The sequence below is a fragment of the Lichenostomus cassidix genome, chromosome 1Aa (assembly GCF_008360975.1).
Source record: "Lichenostomus cassidix isolate B80296 chromosome 1Aa, HeHo_3.0, whole genome shotgun sequence".
In the NCBI taxonomy this organism is placed as follows: Eukaryota; Metazoa; Chordata; class Aves; order Passeriformes; family Meliphagidae; genus Lichenostomus; species Lichenostomus cassidix.
Window position 1 is genome coordinate 28,588,083 of NC_139480.1, and position 25,292 is coordinate 28,613,374.

At 35.6% G+C, this 25,292-nt stretch overlaps 1 protein-coding gene across 2 annotated transcripts in view; it reads right to left on the reverse strand.

The window, feature by feature from the left end:
* Nucleotides 1-25,292, reverse strand: part of ADAMTS20 (ADAM metallopeptidase with thrombospondin type 1 motif 20) — an 83,127-nt gene that overhangs the window by 41,633 nt on the left and 16,202 nt on the right. For both annotated transcript variants that reach the window (XM_085043561.1, XM_085043553.1), the window contains exons 5-15: nucleotides 18,738-18,821; nucleotides 17,914-18,038; nucleotides 17,052-17,092; nucleotides 16,626-16,731; nucleotides 15,393-15,539; nucleotides 14,573-14,714; nucleotides 13,166-13,270; nucleotides 5,300-5,445; nucleotides 3,735-3,916; nucleotides 3,502-3,638; nucleotides 2,273-2,390 (exon numbers count right to left, since the gene is read on the reverse strand). In XM_085043561.1, coding sequence (XP_084899687.1) covers nucleotides 2,273-2,390; nucleotides 3,502-3,638; nucleotides 3,735-3,916; nucleotides 5,300-5,445; nucleotides 13,166-13,270; nucleotides 14,573-14,714; nucleotides 15,393-15,539; nucleotides 16,626-16,731; nucleotides 17,052-17,092; nucleotides 17,914-18,038; nucleotides 18,738-18,821 — 1,333 coding nt within the window. The remainder of the gene's footprint in view (nucleotides 1-2,272; nucleotides 2,391-3,501; nucleotides 3,639-3,734; nucleotides 3,917-5,299; nucleotides 5,446-13,165; nucleotides 13,271-14,572; nucleotides 14,715-15,392; nucleotides 15,540-16,625; nucleotides 16,732-17,051; nucleotides 17,093-17,913; nucleotides 18,039-18,737; nucleotides 18,822-25,292) is intronic.

A 25,292-nucleotide genomic window follows, 5' to 3' on the forward strand; every position in this document is an offset into this window, starting at 1 on the left:
TGCTTTACATATTAAACTGTCTTTATCTAAAGCCATGCCTTTTTTCACTTTTATTCTTTCAGTTCTCTCCCCCAACAGACTGGGAGGCAGTGAGTGAGTGACTGGGTGTGTGGTTCCAGCTGGGGTTAAGCCATGACAAATTGCATAATTCATTAACTTCCAAGTGCTTTTAATCTCTTAAAACTATGCCTTGCATTTAAATGAAGATTTAATCTAATTACAGGTCCATCACATTTACCAGCTGGGGGCAGCACTGCAATTGCAAACTGACAAGCTGCGTGCTCTGGATAATACACTTTGGTCAATCTTTCAAAACACTGGGAAGAAAACCAAAACCACAGCTGAAAAAGCCCCTCATCTCACACACTGAAAACCTTGTGGTAACAGAATGAAAGAAGACAAAATATGGGAGGAAACTATAAACAAAACCGCATAGCATGTTGTCAAGGATACACAAAGAGAATAAATCACACACTAGGACACTGAGAATGACCATTGCCCAGGAAATCCTCAGATACCCTAATTTGATGCAATAATAATAGCCAACATAGTAATAATGTGTACATAATTAGATTACCATCTCCTAAAATGGAACCCAAGTAAATTAGTACTTTGCTGTAACAAATTTTTGATTATTGCTTCACTATTGTTTACACAGTTACTGAAAACATCATAACTGCAAGAATATAAGCACAAAACACAGGCTGCTACTGTCGATTCCAAATTCTGCTTCAGTAAAATTACTCATTTCAGTTTGAAAGGGAACCAAATGAAGTTAAAAGAAAAAGATCAAGTGCACATTGGCATACTCAGCTTGTGATCCTAATTCAGGATTTTTTTGGAAAATAATATTTCCTCAGACAATGCATTCAGACATTAGCCTAGGGATGTCTTAGACCTCCCATGGACACTGAAATTTTAGTGACCAGCTAAGTACAACTTCTTGTTTGCATGGCTGTATTCCTACTTGAGCACACCTGAGTAATAACTGCAAATGTTCAGCATACTGTTCCTTGGTATAAATCAGTATTATCTTTTATATGCTATCATTTCAAGAATTTGAACATAAATTAAAATATTCAACTAAGTATAAAGCCGAATAATGTCAAGGTTTTCCTCATCCCAAAGCACAGGTGTTTTTTTCCCCTCCAACTTAAATTTGAAGCAAATAAGTCTGTGACAATGGAAACTCATTAAATAGTAGAGAGTGACAGTCCCGACCATATTTGCAAAAAGGCAGTTTCACATCATGGTCACTTGACGTGTAACAAAAGTATGTGTGACAAAATTCATGTGCTATCTGTAAGCAACTTCCTAGGACAGACACAAGAAAAAATACATGTATTTGTATGGGAGGGGAGGCTTTATAATTTCAGATTTTTGGTAATTTTCGATTGGTGTGACCCCTCTGCCCAGGGAAAAGAAAATCCAACTTGGCATACTTTCCTCTTCAGCAGCAATGCCTTTGTTCTATGAAGATCCTATTTGGCAGCTCTCCAGGTATCATTTTCACTTCGCCTGTGGTCTCTTTCAACCAGTGAAGTGGCATGAAGGAGCCTCTAGGCTGACATTAACCTGCAGACTTCTGTCCTCATGTTCTCTGCTCTAACTACTTAACTGCACTGATACACACATACAGCAGTCTCTCCATACTTCCCAAAAAAGACTACATATAGAAGAACTATCAGTAGCTCTATTAGAGAAACTAAAATAAATAGGAAATACCAGGATCATTCAGAAGTTTCTCATTCACTACCTGTCAATAAGGAGGAAAACACATTAATATTGTCAGCCCTGTTCTCTGGAAGGAGAAGGCTCACATTTCACAGGCTATATTTTTCACTCTCTAGGAGAAAAGGAACCTCATCAGCTGCTCACAACACAAACTTCTTGCTATCTCTTTACACAACCAAAACAAGACATTGGAATACGTATGTCCTTCAGGCGCAAGTTTCAGATAAGAGAATGCAAAGTACAAAGCAGGAAGCATTCTTCCTTTTAAAGTACTTTTACCCTCCTTGTTTCTTTTATTCTTGTCATTTGCTTTGGCCTTTTGGACAGATTGATTTTTTTTCACTTTAATGGGTTAGTATGTCATAGTGTTTGCCCCTGCATCCTTGAGAGGGAGTGTGACTGAAAATCAAAGATATTTTTTGTTGACAGAGGTCCTAAAGAATATACACTGAAATCCTGCTTCCTTAAATGTAAAGAATAATTTCTAAGCCATACTGAAGCGTGCATTAAGACTAAAAAAACAGCAAAACAAACTTACCATAATGAGCACTGTTGAAAGTACCTGCAAGTGTCTTACATGAAGAATTATCACCACCACAGATTCCACATTTGTCTCTCCTTGCCTTTGAATTCAAAACGTGATCACAGCCTGCTTGCTACAAAAAATAATAATAAAAAAACATCCTGCGTCATTTAGCTCAATAGAAAACAATGAAAACAAATAATGTAAGCTTCCTACTACCCCAAAATATTCTTGTTTACTGTATATATCTAGTCTTCCTTGGCAATACATTAACTGCCTTTAATGGTTTTGGATTCTGCAAAGTAAGGGCAAAACATAATGGTGCAATCCAAATATACCTAATATGTCAAGAATTGTGTAAGAATACGTAACAGTAAGTAAAGATTTTGTACAAAAAAGTCAACACAGTGTAAAAATTTTAATTTATATTTACATTAAAATTCTTGGAATCCTAAAAGCAGTATGTATGTGTACATGGTCACCAATTCATTTAAAGTCTGTCATTACTGCAAAAAACACAAAGGGATACACATAGACTATGCTGGTTAAACTAACATAAGCACAATTTTTTGTTTATGTATCTTTACTTAAACTTCTGGAGTTTTTTTGAACTGTGATAAACAGGATAATTCTCTGGAATTTTCCCCCTTATTCAACAGTATAAAAATAAGCTGTCTTTTCTCCTTATCCTGAATTTACTCAGTTTCACTACAATCAGCAAAACTTCAACCTGGCTTGACAAGAGTCTAGAGTTCTTAAAATATAGCACCTTACTTCTCCCAAAAAAATTTTGTGGCAATGTACCATAGTTGCTGTTAAGCTGAATTGATTCAAGGGTCAGTTCTTCCTGATTTTGCAATATAATAATCATTACATAATCTATCTACCCTTGGATTTTCTACGAGTTACTTCTTTGGCAGCAGAAATACAATGTTAATAATCACACAGCATGCTTCTTTCCTCCCTTTATGCTAATTTTGGATCAGTTTCTCACTGCTCACTTGGACAATACTAACATTTTTGCATACGAAGCTTAATGAGCCAAGACTGTGGGTCCTCACATTCAACTATATGCTCTTCACTTAATTGCCTCCATTCCCAGATCTTTAATCTGATAGATAAAATTAGGCTAAGCAAACTCAGAACATCATATTTTCAGTAATGTTTATTTGTATTAATATTTAATATCTATTTTACCACCTGTTAAATTGATTTTAATAATTAATAAGTTTAGATTTAAATACCCTGCATAAGCCTTGAACACAAAGGTCATTGGTTTCTGCTCCACAGGGAGTACCATCAGCAACTCTGTCCTTCAGCTGATAGTAGGAAGTTGTTCCAGAAACTCGGCAAAAAAGTTTACAGCGATCTTTCATAGAAACTGGAAAGAAAATCCAAGAGGTTTCTTGTCTGTTTTAAAACTTTATTTAAAGTAACATTTTCATTGTGTTAATTGAAAAGATGCATAATTACTTACTACCACTGTATTTTGGAAGCCAGCGAACTGCAGAGGTAAGACCGTTGATATTGAAGTGTTTGCCATCAAATTCAGAGCACTGTTGTTCCCGAAAATCTTTTTTGCCTTTTGGACATGAATCAGTGTTACATGACCGAAATTTCATCCTGCGACCAACACAGTACTTCCCTCCATTTCTTGGCCTAAAAAAAGTGTAAATGTAAAACACACTCATTTTCTAAAATTGGTATTTTCCATTGAAAGTGGTCCCAGCCACTGATCTAAATGGGAAAATATCACACAGCATTCTGTTAGCTGTTACTGACTTACACATACACACATCCAACTTCTATTGCACCATGCATTCATTTATACCCAAAATAAACCCAACCCTTGTAGAATACTATTGCTGAGGTAAGTGGCACTCTCGCTACTGATGCTTACTTATGCATTATTATTTTTACTTCTCTTATAGCTGTAACTATTTTGCAGAATAGTTATATTGGGAAAAAGCAATATTAATTTTAATGCTTTTATCAATTTAGCTGAGATTGTAGTCCTATTTTTACACAAGCAGCACTTCCCTCAGTGATTTGAAATTATTATTTTACAGAGTAATGAAGAAAGAAGACAATTAAGAGCTGGCACAGTCTTTTCTGTAGTCCTAATATTGGTTTCACTTTGGGGAGCAAAAGAATAAAAAGGGAAAATTGCAGAAAATATCCCATTTACTGTAATGTCTAAAATACATTTTAACAGCTATGAACCCTGACACAAAATAATTCAGTATTACATTTTTGGGGAAGAAAAAAAGAATAAATGAACAGCATACTGATAGCATCAATTACTACAGACTGAAAGAGGCATATCCAATGGCAATCTAGTCTACTGCCTCTTACTCATCAGAGAAAATAAAATAACCTGGGGCCATTTGATTGAAGATCATTTATCCTACTGATAATATCAAGCTGACATGATTTCCTGGAAAAATCCTGAATCTACTGAGGCACCAGCTGTGGTTCTGCTTCTGGACAAGTTAAGGGTAAAGTTCTCCTTGACTTTTATTACAGAGAACTGAACCCACACAGAATTATACAGTCAATGTAATTTTCTAGTTATAAAGCTAAGTTTTAAATGACTCTGCTATAGCCAAAGCTCCTTGTGGGATGTTACTGGTGGTGATGCTGTGGAAAAGCCTTAAATCAAAGCAAATCAAGTGTTTCACTACAGAGATTAGTAAGGAATACATATATTTATTTTTGCAGTTCTTACTCCAAAGAAAGCATCTAATGTTAAAAGAAACCTCAAAACTTAGAGTAAACCTAGAAAAAAAAGACCCTGCCAAAAAAAGTTTTTAGAAACATCTCGAAGAATGGATAATATTGTTGAAAGACAACAGCAATCTAAAAGTCCTCTGCATGCTAGTCTGTAGACTTATCTCCAAACATGGCTGAAGCAAGCATTTTGTTACTGGTGCTTCAAACTAATTTGCACAGCTCACTACACCTCCATTTAATTTTGAACCAATCCGTAATTTCTTAATTATCTTCATTATGCACTAATGTAAAACACAATAAAAAACATACTCTGGTCGATTACACAGCCTGGTGCTGCTCTTGATTCCACCTCCACAAGTTCGTGAACATGAGCTGTAAGGTCCCCATGCTCCCCATTCTCCATCTACAGGACGCATCTCCATTTCTCTGCTCACACAAATTCCATGGCGGCAGTGCTGCACAGTTGACAAACAAAATTAAATTTATAATTCAAGCAAAAGTTTACTGTATATTTTAGGCACAAAAAGAGTAAAATTTAAGAGCTCCCTACTTTTATCCGGATCTGGATATTTTCTAAAATGTCCAATTTCCTTTAATACAACCTACCCTGCAGTCATGTTTTTAAAAATGCTGTCTAGAGTTCTTTGATTGCTAGGAGATCTACTGGATGCTGAATATATATATGTAAGTCTTGTCATTTTATCCAAATACATCTAAAAGAGCTTGAATTCCTGATATGTTTTCATGCATAAACTTCAACAATAGATTTATAACTGTTTTTTATGCATGAGATTGTTCAGTTTAATTTGGAATTTGTGCTGATACAAAAAATGAAAAGTTATAACAAACCACCAAGAAAATGAGGATGCTTTGAACATCTCAAAAGCTAACTATCTAGTGTGATTGTTTGGGAAAAGCAGACACGCATTTAAGACATTGATTATGTAAAGCAAGATGATGCTATAGATTCATTTTTGAGCTCAAACTCTCACACCTGTAACAAAAGGTGCGAAATATTTTAATTTATTTCTATTTCACTGTATTTTTTTTATTTACTACTAATTTAACAAAGAAAGCTATTGCCATTAAAATTGAATGAATAATTAAATTTAAAAAAACCTAACAGTTAAAGAAATAATAATTCTTAGAGCAAGATACTACACTGCAATGCCTATTCTGTTACTTTAGATCTTATTCTTGGTCAAGATCTACCTATTTCCAACTAAAAATTTACATAAAGAAGGAATTTTCATTTCATCTGTTGGGATTCACATTATTAAGACAAATATTGCAAGATTATTTTGTTGTTGTCATGTCAGTTCTAAGACTTCACCACACCATAACTGTAAACTATTACTATCTATAGAAAGTAATTACCTCTTTTTTCCAAAAGCATCAATCTCTTGCTTGTAAGTATTTACTATCCCTGTTCCTGAACGTAAATATGTATCCACTTCAGTGGTTATTCAGTAAGTAAATGACTAAAAAGTCTAAATAAGAATCTTATGATTGGTGCATGTGTGATTTTTCCAAAGAACCTACAGGAATTATCAGCACTAATCCTACTGATGACTTATGGCAGGTGGAATTCTAATTCACTTATATCCTTCAGAAAATCCCATGTAGTACGTTTGATCACAGCATAGTGGAATAGTTTACATACTAAAATAGAATATTTACAAGATACAATAATTTCAGCGCTATATATCCTGCTGACTTCTGTATGGATAACATGTCAACTTTGTCCTTGACTCCTAACACCTTCTGAGGCATCAAAAACTGCCCACATCTGGAGACAAGACACTGGCCAGGACTAAATACAGGCAGTCAGTGCTCATACATAATAGAGAGAATTCTTTATTTTAGATGCCTGTTCGCAGACTCAGGATTAGACTGGTCATGAACTGGGTTTGTTGTCAGGAGGGATTCTCCTAGGCGTATTGACAGGAGTGGCTCATTCTATCTTTCACTGCACTAAGTACAGTATATGGATCAGTCACTAGAATCATCAGAGCATGTTATATCAACTCAATTGCTTGTTATTTCTAAAGCTTAGGCTTTGCGTCTCTGCAATACAAAACAGCCTTGAATTACCTTAAGTCTAAAAGGATATTGATAAATAAAGTCTCTGGCACATAAAACAATTTAAGAACCCTCTGATACACAAAAGATAAAATAACTCAAGCATTCCTCCACTTTTTTTTACAATTAATTTAAATGTTACATAGGATTTCTCAAGAGTTATTACAAATTTATTGTAGAAACTATAAATTTACATAAATTTTGCTGAACACACAAAAACTGTGTGCAATCGTTCTGAATACAGGTGACTGGCACAAAACTTAAACCTTTTTCAGTGGTTTTATCACTGCCCAAAATAATTCCTAGATGATATTTTTCCTAATTAGTATACACTTTTGTTATATTGATACTTAAGCTATCAGCCATTTTGTACTAAAAATGCAAATTTGTAACAGTATTAGATTCTCTTTTCTGGCTTCTGCCTGAGTTCCTAATCCAATTTGATGATAAAATTTGCCTACCTGCATAATTCCTCATCACACCAACCCCTGCATATAAGCCATACCTTTTCAGCTCCGAATGCCTTCCCCTAAGAATGTGATCATTCCAGGTGAGTCTTAAACCCAAAGCAAACACAGAACAAAAGCTGTATTGGCAACTGTGTAAGTGATCCAGTCAATTGGCTAGATCATCGCTTACGTGATGCTAAGACTAATGATTTAACTTAAAACCAAAATGACACCATTATTTCACTGCATATCTTAGTGTGATTTCTCACTGGAGTGTTTACTGTTTGTAAATTTTTTTTTTCAAGATGGCCTTAGGGCACCTTTACATCCAAACCTTCTAGTACCTAACTTCAAATCCCTAGCAATCAAAAGCAGACTTTCTACATAGTGCAGCCATAAGGTAAATGAGGAACAGTAAGAACTTGCCTTTCCAAGAACTGTCCTTAGCATCTTAGGAAATAATATTTTACATGATAGGCTAAAGAGTCTAAATTCCCCTTCACAAAATGAACACTGCATTCTATTATGGGACAGAGACCTACCATTTAGGTTCTTCTTCCATACAGAAAAACACTGACAATAACTTGAAGGGAGATTTCAAGGAAAGAGTCGTAAAATGAAATTTTATATCCACAACAGTATTATTTTGATCCATAGAAATGCAAAGCACATGTTCACATCTGGGATTCTAATAGCTTATTCAACAAACTTGTCTCAGCTATTATTCTGCTGCATTCCTACAGAAGCAACATGATGAAGTCATGGTAGAAAACTCTAGACATGTTCCAGATGTTCCTCTGCGCTTGCTTGAATCATTGCTTCACTGAGAATACTATGATATACAGAGCTTTCATAAACTTAAATATAATTGCTAATAATTTTTTCCTACATTTTTATGGCAAATATAACATATGCATCATGTAAAGTATCACACATAATTTAAAAAATACAGATTGCAGTAAGTGACAATGCTGCTCTAGCCAAGATCAACAGTTGGTTTTCTGTCAAAAAATCTAGAAATTCTGACCCAAATCCACATCAAATTATTATATCTTCAGAGATGAGAGGGAGGGTTAATAGTTCAAATTTTGAATCAATAAACTTATGGGCACCCAAATTTATTTTTATTAATAATCTGCTTATATGCTTTGCATCTTTCCTATGGACCAACCCTATGACTTAATAAATTGATTTTGCGCACCTCCAATTTATCCTTTACTGAACTTGCTAAATTTCCAGGAAAGCAACCTTGAAAGAAATTATTAAAGTATTACTTGCCAGGCTATGCTCAATTTTGACTGAATCAAGGAGAGTGGTAGATGCATGCAGAACAGAACTAGAGCTCATCTGAAATCAAGTACTTCCCACACAGCCTGGAAAAGGACTCCAAGCTCACTCTTATTGCCTGTATTTTCCAGGCAGCCCCCAGAGGTACGCATGGTTTTTGAAGATCTTGAGCAAAGACTGAAACATTGATGCTCAGTGTCTGAGGACACAATTTCATGCATGGAAGTCCCTAACAACTTTGCAGAAAAAGAGATGAACAGCTTTTCCTGTGCCTGTTTCCAGACACCAAAATGTTTTCATGGACGTTACTCGTAGCTGCTGGTGCTTCTAAAAGGAAACAAGATGACTGAACACTTCAGTATGATGAGAAAATGAGAAAGACAGTGTTGCAAAAGAGAACACCATGGTCTGTATTTTGCATGTCAAAAATCAATTTTATTGTTCTGAAATTTTTTTTGCATTATAAAATACAATCTAAAAAGTGCCCTGAGAATGACTGTGAATAGCACAAGAAGAGAAATTTCTACTGGATTGAATGAAGAAAAGGAAAATGGGCATAGCTGGAACCACAAAACAGAAAAACACTGAAAAGTGCCGCAGCACAAGATGCACTGTAACACATCTGGCCTGTAGCTGAAGAATGAGCATGAACTATCTCACAGCAGATTCCAATCACGGAGAGCTGGGAAAGGAATATGAATCTTAGAAGTTACACAGCTTCAGAACACAACCCTATGAGCAGGGAGAGAAGATAAGAACACCCACTCAGACGAATGTTAAACTCCTGCTCTTGTTGGCTTGTGAACGGAGTTCCTGTTCACTCCCTTGGATGAATGTACTACTATAGGCCTGTCCTGCCAGCTACAAATGGAGGTAAGGAAACCTCTTGCTGTACATCAGACCTATGCCTGCTCTCCATCTACCTCCTATAGTACACACAGTCCAGAAAGCACAGTGCTCAAAGAACCAAGATGAAAAGCAGGACCCTACAGCACACAAAAGGAGCAAAACCACAGTAGTTAATAAAAGGAGCATGCAAGGCAGAAGAAATGGAGCTTGGAAAGATGTCTAACTGAAGGTATAACCATGGCATCTCAGGTCTTTATCACTGTAGCATGAATGCTCAGATAAGTCCACATTTATTACTCAAATGACATTATCTACAAAACCCACAATATTTGAATTTTTTCAATGTCTTCATTTTTTTCTTCTTTTTGTCTTCTTTCTTCACACTTTATTTCTCCCTTGAAACTTTTTTTCCTGAAATTATATCCCATAGAAAAGTATTTCACAGAAATCCCAGTTTATAGAAAAAATTTATGGTTTGAGCCCAAATTTTACAGTTATAGTTCAAAAGATACACTGCTGCTTTCCAGATGGTGAACATATCCCCCTATCACCCAATCCTGATAAAAATCCATCTGATTTTTTTATACTTACTTTACATATATACACACAAAATGATTTATTCTTTCAGATTAAGTATCTTCATGTATTACATTCATGAGGTAGTCAAGCTATGCAACAATTTTTAATAGTAATCAATAAATGGGTAGTAATCTACAACTGAAGAACAGCAAACATACCCCAGAATTAGACAGGTACTTCTTTTACTATTCAAAGCACTTCTTCATTGCTCTGCATCCCCATTCTCAGTCATTCCCACATCCCTGTCTGTTATGTCAAAAGGACTAGGATGAAATCTTAATTTACTTCATAGTTATTCTAGATATTTTTAGATACTAGCGCAATATACATTTTATATCTACAGGGAACAGAATTGACTAACATGTCTCTAAAACACACAAAGGCGCATGCTTTCCAATCAAACTGTTACTTGTGTCATGTGAATTCCTTCTTGCTGTTAAACAGATTTTTCCAAACTTCTGTGACATTTGGTTTTTTTCAATGTTTAAGTAGAAAACTGGCATTATGCAGAACACTGGGATATTGCCAGGACATGGAAAAGTCTGCATCAGAATCATATAGCTACCTCCTACCTCTCCATTCCAGTGCACAAGCAATCAGTGGAATATGGGCATATTTCTATATTCCTCAAGAATCCAGGAAGGATCAGAGTGCAACCCTTTGAAGTGCCTCGAAAAATAATTATAAACCACTCACACTTCATTGGGCATTTTTGATGTTATTTTCATAGCAACATAGATTTGTTCTGAGAATGCCACTCCTAGAAGATAGATGGTTTCAACAACTTTTCTTCTTTGGAGGTGGGTTTTTTTTTTGGTTCAGATGTGCATCACTAATTCCAACTGTTAGAGCAAGATCCACTAATCAGACACATGACATTTGAAATCTCAGCCTAAACAGTTGATACTAAAATAACAAATTCCTCAAATGAATCTTTTCTGTATCCATCACAGCAATAATGTCACAAATGCCAAATACAAATAGATTTAGCTTGCTGGCAAATATTAATTACAATTACCACTCACCATGTCTTATGCCCATTAACATCAGCAGTAACTTGAAGACTGAGCTTGAAAAGAGCTGTCCCTTAGTCAGCAACAGATGATAATTTGTCAGATTGATTAATTAATTGCTGTTCTTTCTTACATCTTTCAGAGGTAATGACTGTAATTAGCTCTTTGCTTCCTAGAGAAAAATGGTTTCACTGCACTAATTACATAAAATAGGTTTTTGTATTCTTATATAAAAGAAATCCTCTGATGTTGGCTGAAGATTACATATGAAGTTTACATAAAATATGAACTTTTCTGATGAGTGACTGACTGAAAAATGGGTTAAATATTGTAGCACCACCAGCAGACATAGGCTATAATCAAATGAAGCTTCCACTGCAACCTTCAAATATTTTTTCTAATCTTACAAGACAGAAAGAAGCCATTTGAGACAGTCTACCCACTACATTTGTTATCCATTAAGACCCTATGTTCAAATTCCTCACTAATACTGTTTTACCAAACACAGATTAAACATTATTGGGGGTAATTTAGAAATAACTGAGTGAAATATAACAGCTTATTACACAAAGAAATTAAACTAGAGTTTTTAATAATCTTTGAACATATAAAATCATAAAAAAAAATTAACAATGTTCCCACAGCCCCTGAAGCTGCCAAAACACACTACTATATAAAAGCAGCTCAACATAATGAACCACCCATGCTTCAGATAATCACTGTCATACGTGAGCATGTAAAAAGTCTCAAAAATATTTATTCTCACAATACCCTGACAAGTAAGAAACCATTTGTTTGCTGGTGGTGAACTGAGACATGAAGAAGCCAAATACTACACCAGTAAAGAACTTCAGCACCTAATTTCTGTTCACTTCCAAAATGACATGCATATCCAAAACTAAAAGCCTCAAATCTTCACTGGGAACTGGATACAACTAGCCTCCAGCACTACTTCTGTTTGTGCCAAAGTTCTGTAAGTGCCCTGGCTGTGTCTATTAACTAGATATTCATGGCCCTTATGGAAAGCCCAAGAAAGGTTACACTGTCCAAGTTTACAGATCAAGATCTGCACTCAAACACAACTTGCAAATGAGGAAGCTGTGAGCTGTCACCTCATCACCCAAACACTCTCTACCAAATAAACCAATGAGCAGAATATAGGAAACGCAGCTTCCCCTGCTTTTTTTTATTTGTCAAAGCATTCAATCTTCAAGCAGCCAGGCAGTCTTACACATTAGAGTTTAAGTGAGAAGTGCTCCTGTTTTTAGCACTGAACAGATCCAAGTATCCTGAATTATGCTACAATAGGCAAGACAGAAAATGAACACAAGTTATGCGTGGTTAACACACTTCCGGGAGTAGGTGAAGAGGTACTGACACATAATTTCATCTTTTCTCTGAAGTAGATACAAGGCAAATACAAATAATTACTGAGACTAGACAGTAATCCAAAGACTACCTCTTTTCAAAAAAGCATACACCTGTACCTAAGTGACTCATACTTCATTTTTTCTGGTTCAATAAACAGCCTCAACAAGACAAACTGGGGGAAACACGCTTTAGGGATGTCGTATTTCAGATAATTCAACCTTGGACACTACCGATGAGGAAAAAAACAACTTACTTTGCGTGATCTGAACATTTCAAACAGAAGGAAAGATGTCAACTTTCCCGTGACTTCTTTCACCTATTTTTAAACAGCATGGCATCTGTAAACTTTAATAAGTACTCTGAAAAGACAAACTGTGGTTTTTTATGTCATAACATTACAGAACTAAGAGAAACTACAGGTAAGGTCAGGTAGACACACTTCACACAACCAGTATTCTAAAGGCACAGTATTGCCACACAGCAAGCACTGATCTTTCTTACCCACTTCCAAAGTAGCAAGTACTGAGAAACAAGTCAAGGCTTACCATTCCTACACCACAAACTGTTCCATCAGCCAAAGGCATGTGCTGGGTACGACAGCCCTTGTGAACACCTTCTGTGCTTGTGCACCATAAGCGCTTGCATTGTTTCTAAAAAGAAAACCAGATTACTTTTGTTGCACCTGCAATACCATTTTAGACATTAACTGTGATATTTGCATTTTCTCACGCTGTGCAGGCTTTGTGTATGCTATTATGCTACCATTTTTCACAGATAAAACCTCACAAAACCAAAATGGATTTTGCTTAAGGCCAAGCAGGAATGTGGAATATTTGAAACTGATCCCATCAGATTAACAGATAACTTCATTATCTATTTCAGTAGAAAATTTAATTTAAAAATACGTAAGAGGTTACGGTTAATACTAAGCAGCACAGTTTCCATAAAATGGTCCAGAAAAAGACTCTAACTGAATTTAAAAAGAATTAAATGCACTGACAAAATTATGCAGAAAGCCTCATTTTCAAATTACTAAAGGAGTCTTAACCAACAAATAACCCTTAGGGATTACAAAATTTACAAAGTAGTCTTCAGTAACACCATCTTCTGGTCTTTGAAGCCCCCTTTTCCTGTCCTATAATAGTCTCATAAATCCTGACTCCTCCAAAACAAAATTTTACCTCACCAAAAGCTCCACTTAATTCAGTCAGAATCTGATCTTAAATGGTCTTCTGTAAACAGCTCCAACATGATATACAATACCGGTAGAGGTATTTTACAAGCTGGTCCAAAATCTAACTCTACATGACATCCTGACAGCAATAATAAAGTCATAATGTTGAATTTGTGTTTATATTGCAATGGCCACATTAGGTTTTCAAAATACAACTGAAGTTTCAATATTGATCAAGTTTTCTTTCCATATCTCAGTTTTGTATACAAAATATACACTCTTGTCAGGCACGAAAATATTTTTTGACTCTGACAAAGTAGAGGCAATCTACTTGCTGCAACAAACATTTGTAACAAATGTTTGAGATAGCATATTTATTTTTACGCTATAACTTTCTAAAAAATATTAAACTAAGTAGAGAAGCAAGACCTGCTAATATAAGATATGACCTATAATGTGAAAACATTTGCAGGAAGTGTTGAAATAATCTCCTTTTAACTGTTGCAGGAAAACTTAGTTTATGCAGCTTTAGATATTTTAAAGCAATTACCCCATTCACAGATACAGAAATCAAAATGAATGTATCCTACTTTCTATTGCTATAGATTTCTCACATGTGAAATTGCAATGCTGTCTACTGAACTATTCCCCCTTCAAAATAATATAATCTAAAATTTTACTTATTTCAGGAAAAAAATATTCCCAAACCAGTAATTTTCAGTGATTTCTTTTTTTAGTACAGATTAAGAATGGTTTTTTCTGTTTGGTTTTCACTCACCAGATAAGGGCATACTTGTGACCCAACACCAAACGTAAGCTCACACTGCTTGTTGACATCATACATTGACCCAGGCAGCTGAGAGGAAAGATCATACATTCCTCCACTAGGTTTGTCTAGGAGGCATTCACCATAACCAGTACTGTTGTAAAACAGGAACAAAATGTGAATAAATCATTCCTAATTAATTGGGAACCTTCTCAATACTCACACAATACTTACACTTGAAACACTAATCTCAGCGGAGTTATGGGTTTGCATGCCTACTTGCCTATATAATGACTTTAATTGAAATTACTGAATAATGAAATTAACCAGGTCACTTGATTTTCCTTTTTTGTATTTTACATTAAGATCCACCAAAGAAAATTAAATTAATTTTTTTTCTGACAGATATTTCTCACTTTTTAAAAAAGGAAAAGAAAAATGGTACTGCCTAAATTACACCCATCACTTATTTTTTACATAAAACCTTTAGAAAATAAAGGGTGCTTATTCTTACCTACTAAAATAATACTAAAGGTATTTTCAATAAACAATACCGCTATGTTTAAAAAAAAAATCTTCTAGGCTTTGCATGTTCAGTGCAACTTTAAAGAAGTCATAAATCATCAAAAGATTTAAATACATGTATTTTTATGGAGGACTGAAGCCCTACAAGTCAGTGGTTAAACGTAAGAACAACACAAAAACTCTATTTAAGCAATACATGTAAAATATTTCTAAGAAATAAATGGAATTTGGGAAAAAACCCAAACAAACAAAACAAAAAACAAAAAAAACCCCTCACTCCAAACCATAGCATTATATTGACACTCACTCAAGGAATTCAGTGATATATTTTTGACTGCATTTTGACCAGGTCCATGGACTTGTATGATAATTTAAAGTTGGAGCCATCACATGATACTGATTTTTAATTCCAGCTTCTTTACATTTAAAACTGTCATCATGAGGCACATTAAACCTAAAAAGCAAAACAGATAGACTCCAAAACAAATTCAGCAATAATTAAGTGAAACTCTCTTTGCTGTAGCAAATGCTTGAATTTTGAGTTTGAAAATGCCTTAAAATTTAATGGGACTCACTTAATACATCTATCTGACATTATGACAACAGGTATCTTTAAAATGCCTTATGTAATTATCTCCTTATCCAAATGCTCCTAGTTGTATAGTGCTGGGTACAGGAAGAATTTTACAATTCATGTAATTCTTCAGCTTACCAGAGAAATTGCAGTTTTAGGAGTATGCCACTTTAAAGGAACGACCCATCGCCTCAACTGAATATACAGGCTGGTCTGTCCACAACATGCAACCCCAATACTCACATCATAACTCTTACTATTCAGTAACAAAAACTACCAGAGCATATCAATGTCACACTTAATGCAGCTAACACATCATCTTATTTTATTATCTCAGTTCAAGTACCATGACAAATAACACGTGTCTAAGTGAACTTGCAGGCACATGAAAATGAACAAGCTAGCTACTGAGCTCTGTAACGTCGTTGTTACCTACACTGTGGCATGCTCATGGAGCTAGAGTATAGCACCTTTCTGCCATCACTGATGAGGTATGCTTCATAAAATAAAATGCTGTCATCTCCTCTTATTTTTCAGTGTAAAGTATTTCTCTTTGTGTTACTCTACTGTATTCTGAAAGGATCAAACACAAGGAAGAATATTTCTGTGTTACATTAACAATTGTCTTTTCTTAAAGGTAAATTCCTAACAGGGCTAGAATGCAGCTGGAGTTAACAGGACTATGTAGCCCTATCTAGGATAAGTCCCAGTGTCCCAACCAGTTCATATGACAAAAGGATGGAAACCATCTCTTTGGACAGTTTTTCCTAAAATTCAGAATACCAACCAAGTTATAAAATTCACAAATTCTGTATCTGGCTCACTGCAAGGGGCAAAAATAATGACTCTTCTAAAAGGACGTATGAGACTGCGCCCTCTTAGAAATGCAAAGCCCACTGCTGAAAATTGGTCATATTTAAAAGAAAATTTTAGAAAAAAATTACTTGCCAGGAAATAGGTACTTACACATGTCCAAGTTCATGTGCTATAGTAAAAGCAGCACTCAATCCATTTTCTTCACTTACAGAACAGCTGCGTAGTGGGTCGCACATTGTACCTAGCTCTGCTAAACCTGCAAAATTGAATCCTTATATAAAAGCTTAAGAGATTGAATTTTCAAGTAGTGCCAAGTATTACAGTGAATACTATGGTACTCAAGTTGGAAGTCGTGCCTCAAGTATGCAGCAAATTTACACAAAATAAACAACCCGCTGGCACCAAAGTACATGCCAGGAGAGAACAGCAATAAGAAATGAGAAACCACTATTTTTGTCTGTGGCTTGAATTTTGTATCTATTTTCTGACTTATTGCTAACAGATTGTTCTCCCTACAGTGATATTCTCATGTATTTTCTATTATAAAATCATACTGATAATAAAAGAATAACTCACCAAGAGTATCACACTTCTCTCTAGCTCTGCAGATATCTTCCCTTGAAGGAAAAGATTAATTCAAATCATTACAGCATATAAAAGAATATTTTCAAAGTATTTCACTGTTGCTATACTAGTTAAGAGCAATTGCAATTCTCATTCTCAATTTTTAATGTTACAGGCACTTCAAACAATTTGTATTCTTGTGAAAGAAGTAATTTAAATTCACCAGACAAAGCTCACAGTACTGCTTTCGATCTAGCATGCAAAGAATAAATTTTATTATGTTCTTTCTCTACAAAGCAGATGGTGTGAAAGAATGCTGAAAAACATGCAAATTGCAGTATACTTTAAACTTTAACACTGAGGGGAAAAATTAGTGAAACAGAAGAGTGGAAAAGAGACTATTCCAATAATGGAACATCAGAACCCTCACTGAGGTGATTGGTGTACAGGAAGAATACATACTAATATTTATTTGGTTTCACTTTTAAACTTTCGACAGTTCTGATTATGTCAGGGCCATCAAGAGCTGACTGTCATTGCATCCTTCAGCTGACTCCATTATGTACAACACTCCACCCCTATCACATGTATGTACTATAGCTAAAGACTTCATTTCCTTGCAACAATTTCAGGTTTAATTAATTTCTATCATTTTTAATGGAAGGATCATCAGATGCTTATCTGATGACACAGCAATGTCAGAGTAATGGCTCACATATTGATAATCAGTGGTTTGGGAGTGCAAGACAGCATTATTCATTTCAGTTACCTATGAACAATGTCCATGGAACAGTTAAGAGATGGCATTGTAAAAACAAAAATGAAGCATTTGTCTCACCTAGCTCAGTAATTGCAGCTATTTTAGATACTGTACCTAGTGATGAGAACAGCAGTATCGTGATGAGAAGGGTGAGTATCATCCAAAGTGTTTTGTGCTTGCTGCCATAAGCAAAAATTACGAAGAGTGGTAGCTGCATTAAAAGTGATAGCTGGTCCTTCCTAAGCAAGAAATGGCCACAAACATCAAGTAAGGGCTTTAATTTTCATGCACTTGCATTTATTGCATTATCATTTCTGCTGCTAATCTGCAAAGTAATGACTTGAGCATGGAAAGGAAGTCATCAGGACTCCACATAAGACTTCCCTCAGCAGATTTGTTTGAAGGATCAGATCTGAATTTAGCTACAAGTCATAAGAACCCCTTATTCTAAACAATGTATGTGATCACTTACCATGTATTAAATAGTAGAAAAATATAGTGACAAGACATTTATGATAAATAAATATAAAACTCATGTATTTGAAAAGCACGTACTTCCTTACAATCTTAAAATATTACAGTTATTAGGGCTGAAAGACTTCCATCAAAGCCCTCAATAAAAACTCATTTTCCTGTCACATTTCCATGAGCATAACCACACTTTGGGTAATGCTTCCATAAGCTTTCATATGCTGTCTGATTTATGTAATATAGGTCAACTGGATGTGCTAATAGACAGGAAAACACAGGCATAAATGCAGGCCCTGAAGTTAAGCTTCCATTTGACATTTAGTTTCCTATTTCATAACAAAATGACATAGTTAGAGAAAATATTTTGTGTTTAAACAAAAAAAAATTAACTTTGTAGTTACAATGCAAATTCATGCATTTTGTTTCTTATATAAGAATGAAATATTTTAAATAATGCTTTTTCTTACCTGTTCATTGTGAATTACAATTAATTTAACAATAACTATATTTATAAGATTTCCAATAGTTGAATCTTTATAGATCGCTGCAACCTAAAGAGAAAAAAAGATGATTAGAATATTAAACTCATCTTGTAAACCACATCTTTTTTAATGAAACAAACAAATTACCAAAGAAACCCAAGCCACTACAAAATAAGCATCTCACGCATCCAAGTGTACATTCTACTCAAGGACACCATGACAAAAAAGAAAAAGAGTTGCTCAGTTTTTAATACCCAAATAGCTTCAATTTTATATTCACTTTCAAACACACAGACACCATGTTGAAATGCAAATGTAAGAAGTACACTTATTATACACTGTTTACCGATAAATATTGAAGAAAGAAAAAAGTAACATTATGGTGACTGTGAGGCTGGTTTATGTGGGTGATTTGTAGAATCAATACCTAAAATATTAGAGAGTTTTAAAAAGCAACTTTGAACGAGTAAGTTTTTGCCTTGCTTTTAATGGAGGCTGGACTGAGTTGTAAAACTGTATTGAAAATACACACGACACATACAAAGTATCTTTCCTCACCCATAAAATTTCTATTTATATACCCAGCAGGCATTTTTATACAGTCTTGCAGACAGACAGTAAAAATCCTGAGTCAATTCCATACACCAAAGTGAACTACTCTGAAAGTTATTCTACATAAAAGCAGTAAAACAGTTTATGCACTCTCAGTAACAGCTTCAGATATCTCACCCATATGAATTCTGGCTTAAAGCAGTTGTTAAATGACAGCTTTATGTAAATAAGAGTTGCCACCAAACACAGAAGTACTGGCTTTCCTCCCTTCAAGCTTGTGCTAAGGCTGCAAGGCTACAAAAGTGATCAAGAAACTGATCCAGCTGCAAAAAAAAAAAAATTTTAATCATTTTATACTGAACAATATGATGTAATTTCTGGTGCAGTCTCCAACACAAGTGCTGACAGAAGAAAAGGGGAAGAAGAACAGACTTCTTTTAAAATGCTTTTGAGACACTTGAACTGGCTCAAATTGCTTGTGAAACCACAGCCTTGTAGTATATAAATTCTATTTACCTGAGATCAAGTTATCCTGCTAAAACTTGGAACTGACAGAGCACTGGTTCCCAACTCATGCCCCACCTTTCTCTAAACTGGAGAGAACACAATGTCCAGCACGGTCCTTCATTCGTTTGTTGACAAACAAGCTGGAAGTAAAGTATTCAATAAGGGTGGGGAAGAAGCCAGACTTTCAGAACCCATCTGGAGAACACATTTCAGAGCAGTACGGCTATTGTTTGCTTCTTTCCATTTCGACTCCTTTCTTGGTTACTAACCAGCAAGTGTCCAATTAGTTAAAGGTGGGAATAAGGAACATCTCTCAAATACTCACTGAAGAGCTGAATCCATGGGGCATGGACAAACTCAGAATCCTTTATAAAAGAAAAGGTATCTGAAATGCTCAAGCACAATTAGGCAGAACTGGAGTGGAATAAACTATAATTTTTCTAATATCAAAATTACCACAGTCAAGCTCATAATGTGTTCTTATACTTTGAGATCCACTTTGATAAACTTAGAAAGGATATTTCTGGATGTTTATATTCCCCACAAAGTATGTTCTTGTAGGAAACACTGTCTTACAATAAGAAGACACCATTATCACATCCATCTCGGCTCATGTAACTAACAGTGCGCAAATTCCTTCAATGGTCAATTGAGAAGGAGAAAGGAACGAACTGTTCTGTAGATGTGAGTATCTAAAGCTATGTATTTAAACATGTATTTTCATACAAGACAGTAAGAGCAGTTTCTTTCATTTCTTCCTCCCTTTACTATGGAAGGAGACAAGATGTCTAATTTTCAGATGTATGAGGATAAGGCAGATTAATTCCAGCCCAGCCCTTTCAAGTTTTTCAAGAATACCATATGAAGATGGGTTCATATGGTATTCCAAAATCATGTCAGCAAGGAATCTGAAATGAGATCTGTGAGCATTTTTGGCTTATTCCAAGGATTGGAAGATGCTTGTTCCAAGGATTTATTCTCATACCATTTAAGCTGATATAAGAGCCACTTACAACTGAGAATTTGTTACAGCATAAACTTATACAAGAAGATTACATGTGTATAGCATTAACAGAACCATCTTTCACTAGACATGGTTGCTGCATTTGGCCTTGAAATTCACACAGGTCCTCAAGCTGTGTCAATGTCACTCTGGGTGGCATCCCTTCCCTCAAGCAACTCAGCTGAATCACTGAGCTTGCTGTCATCTGCAAACTTGCTGAAGGTGCACACAATTCCACTGTCAGTGTCATTGATGAAGATATTAAAATGTATTAGTCCCAATATGGACCCTTGAGGGACAACACTCATTACTGGTTTTCCATTTGGACATTGACTCATTGATGATTGTCGCTGTTGAGCTGCTAGCAGAGAAAAGGACCCGGGTTCTCAGTGTGGCAAGAAAAGAGGACTTTATTATTTTGATTTCAGCTTGTATAGACTTTTCAGAGGTCACCCAGATTGGTCAGTCAGAAACCTTCCCCCAGGCCTGATTGGCCAGGCCTGAACTGTCCAAATCTCGAGACACTGTTTTTAATAACATCCAAACTTTATCTTTGTTTATAAAACACAGAAGAAGTTCTCATGGGAAAGACCTGTGCTAGCCACAGCTGATAACTCCTTGGACTGGCCATCCCGTCAATTTCTTATCCATCCAACAGTCCATCCAACATGCATCAAACCCGTATCTTTCCACTCTGCAGGCCAGATTGTACTGGGGGACTGTATCAAAGGCTTTACAGATGACCAGGTAGAGCTCTTTCCTTGTCCCTCATGCAGTTATTCCATCATACAATGCCACTAGATTAGTCAGAAACATCTCCCAATTAACTTGTAAATCAGTCTAGTTAATGTCTGGTTTTGGAACAGAAAGCTCAGAAACTCAGGAAACAGATGCATTTTATTGTCTGTCAAGTAGAGAGCTGAGGTAATGACATAATCAACAAAAACCAATACAAGATTTGTCCAGTACTGTAAGGCTATAAATCAGGTAGAATAGGCAAAGAGATTGAGAACTGAATGGGAGAGTCAACTAGGTTCAGCTAACACCAGACAATACCTGAGAGCCTAAAATGTGACTTTCAATCTTCAGTGCAAAATTAGCCTTAAGTTTCTTAAATGCCTCCTCTACTATAGTAGAAATAATTTCTGACCTTCGGTGATTAGAATCATACAGCCAAGGAGCTGAGGCTGGAACCTTCTTGTAATTAAAACTTAGCAGCTCTAGTTCATGCTTGCAGTAGTACTTACACTGTAGTTGATGGATGTTCCCTCATATACATTAACAGTCCCTTGAAAAAAATTTTACTGCTGTGCAACTGCTTTCTGTTGTTATCCTGCTAACAAAATCTGGAAACACAGAGGAGGCAAAGAAACCAACACAAAACACAGAGTCAAGAATCCTCTTTCCTGTCTGTTGACCCAATGTCCATTTAAAATATTCGAGCAAAAGCATATCTTCAAAACCGAATACTAGTTACTCATATCCCAGAGGAGATGCATCAGACTGAGTGAAGTATATGAGAGAAGAATATCTTATTGCACGCCTGAAGAGAATTTATTGCAGGACTATCAACACCATATCTATCACCATCTGAATTATCTACTGATTATCTCTCTAGAGAATATCTGAGGACTGAAATAATGTCATGTAGATGCCAGAAGTCAGCAAAAATCTGCCAAAATCTGAATCATACCTGTTTCCACTATGAGAGAAAGTAAGTTCATGCTGAATATAAAATAACACTGCTCTCATTAACCCTATGTTTGAGACAAAGTACGGATCCTTTGCTTCATGAGCACTTTCATGGCCTCCAAACATTAAGTTATTACCACTGCCTTCAAAAAATCAAAGAGCAAGACTCTATGCTGATAACAAGATGCCCTTACCAGAAAAGTTCAGTATATTCTCAGCCTGATTGAACACATGTGAAGAGAAATATCCTGAGAGCTGACAACCACAAACCAAACTCGAAGATTTACCTCAGACACTGGGCAGACTAAAATAATCCACCGAGACTTGAAATATCTTGAACACAATATTCTTATTTTTAGTGAAAAAAAATTAAGGGGTAAGTACTCCCTGCTCCTGTATTCTAAGGATACCTCTCTCAATCATCTCATATTGAAAGCATTCATGAAAAAGGATGATGAAATGGGATAGGAATTTAATAGAATACACAACTTCTTTGCAATTTCCAGATCTACTTGCTTTACAGTGATCTAAATACAGGCTTCAGAGAAGTCAGAGGTAATAGCCAAGACAAAGTGAAATTAGTTTCAAGAGATTTTTCAAACTCTTAAAGCCAGCCTCTGCACCAGAGTACACCAACAAAGAAGGGGGAAAAATATATAAATGATACCCTTTAGTGGAAGGATCACAGCTTTTATTTTCATGGAATTCTCAAAGATTAAGTCAGACCTTGTTATCACCACAGCTGTGGCTGCCAGTTGACTGGAAGCAACTTGGTCACAAAGTTTAGTTTCTCTTGACATACCTGTTGCAACTGTCCATTGAAGGGTGACTGTGAATAGTGGCAAAATGCCCTATTTAGAAAAGGTGCTAATAAACAAGAAAGTACAATCACTGCCCTGGTCCTGCTGGCTACATTATTTCTAACACAGGACAGGATGTTATTTGCCGTCTTGGCTACCTTGGCACACTAACACCTCTGTATTAGTTGGTGGACCTCAAGATGTAGTGAGGTATTCTTATGGCATTTAATATACAGGCACCCTAGAGTTGCAATACAAGGAGTCACAATTAAAAAAAAATAGTAGGCTTTTATACCCCTACAGATACCTATATGTCAAGATAAGTAAGAAGGCTAGCTCAGAGAATTTATATGAATGATACTTTGAAAATAATTGTTTCCAGCTATGTATATCCATCAGTGCATAAACAAATACCCACTTTCATTTTAACCATGTCAAATGCACAACATCATGGGGTTTTATAGACACAGAAGAAACATAATAAGATATATTCTTGGTTTATGCCAAGAAAAAAAATGCCTTGTGCTGGCTTTCTTGATTTTACTGGATAAAAGATAAAAAGCACTGAACATTCCTGTAGCATTAGTACTAATACATTGATCTGAATGAAACAGGGGCAAAATAGAACCTCAGCAGTCTAAGGAACAGATACAAGAAACAATGTATTAATCTCTAAATTTTGAATGTAACAATATTCATTGCCTTTCAGATGGTAGTCATACAAATTAAATTATTAACCTACAAACTATTTAAGTCTACTGACTATTATTAAATGATGACTACAGGCAGAATCGGTAATGCCAAACATTCCTAAAGGTCTGGACGCATCTATGTTTTCCCAGTGTGTTATGAAAAGATGAACTGTTAACTATTGTACAGTATAAACTGCAAAGAAAGTATAAAAGCATTCTTTAAATTCACCCTATACATATCAGGATAAAATAATTTGTTTGGTTTTAATGAGGGGGCACCACATTGGTGCACATGATCTTTCTATATAGAAAATATTACATGATCAATGCTGATGATGACCTGTCACAATAGAAAAAAAAGAACAAACGACTATAAATAGAGAAATTTTTTGCTGTTAAGATATACTACTCACTAGCTTCCATTTCACATGTCAGCAAATTATTGTAGCCGCAAAACTTTAGTAAAGTGACAGTAACTGTTTTAAGGTACTTGGATGGCAGCTTGATTTGCACAGATCTGAAAGACTACTCAAAGAACAAAACAAGAGTCAAAGCCAATCATGAGCAGTCCAAGTCAGGAACTCATCTTGATGAAAACAAAACCACCAGTTTTTAACACCATATTATAGTAGTACTGTTTCACCATGACACAACACTACTTTATGGTTTCACAGTCTCAATGCAAGTTAAATGATCTAAATTGATGCTGTCTCAACCCTCTCCTTGAATGCAGGGCTGCTGCATCGCCTCCCATGCTCCATCTTTAGCACTCACATGACTAGGCAGTCAGCCAAGGTCACAATCTGAGCTGGCCATCATAGCCCTACCACAGGTGGTTTTACATGTCGTGATTTCTTTTCAGAAAGGCAAGATTACAAAGTTCTTGCTGCAAGCAGACTAAGAACATACCAAGTAGTTTTTTTACTACCAAACTAACTATATAAGCAGTATAGTACTTAAAAGTATGCCAATAATCAGGTACTTGATCTAGAAAATTAGGATAGTACCTCAAAATGTCACATAGAACCAAAATTGAGGTGGTTTTGAATTTTACAGTAAACTCCACTGTCATAATGAATTACTTCCGTTGCTAAGATCAAACCTTCATGTTTGGGGCTTTGAACTTTAAGAAGTCTAAGATGAAGTCCTCCAGTTACTAAATCTATTCAGGTAGTGCCTACTGCTTGCACTGCTGATACAATGCTTGGAGGAGCAAGAAGAAACAGTGCAAGTTAAGCAATTATAGCATTCTTTGTTATTTTATTGTTTCACTTTAAATAATGCCACTTTTTAC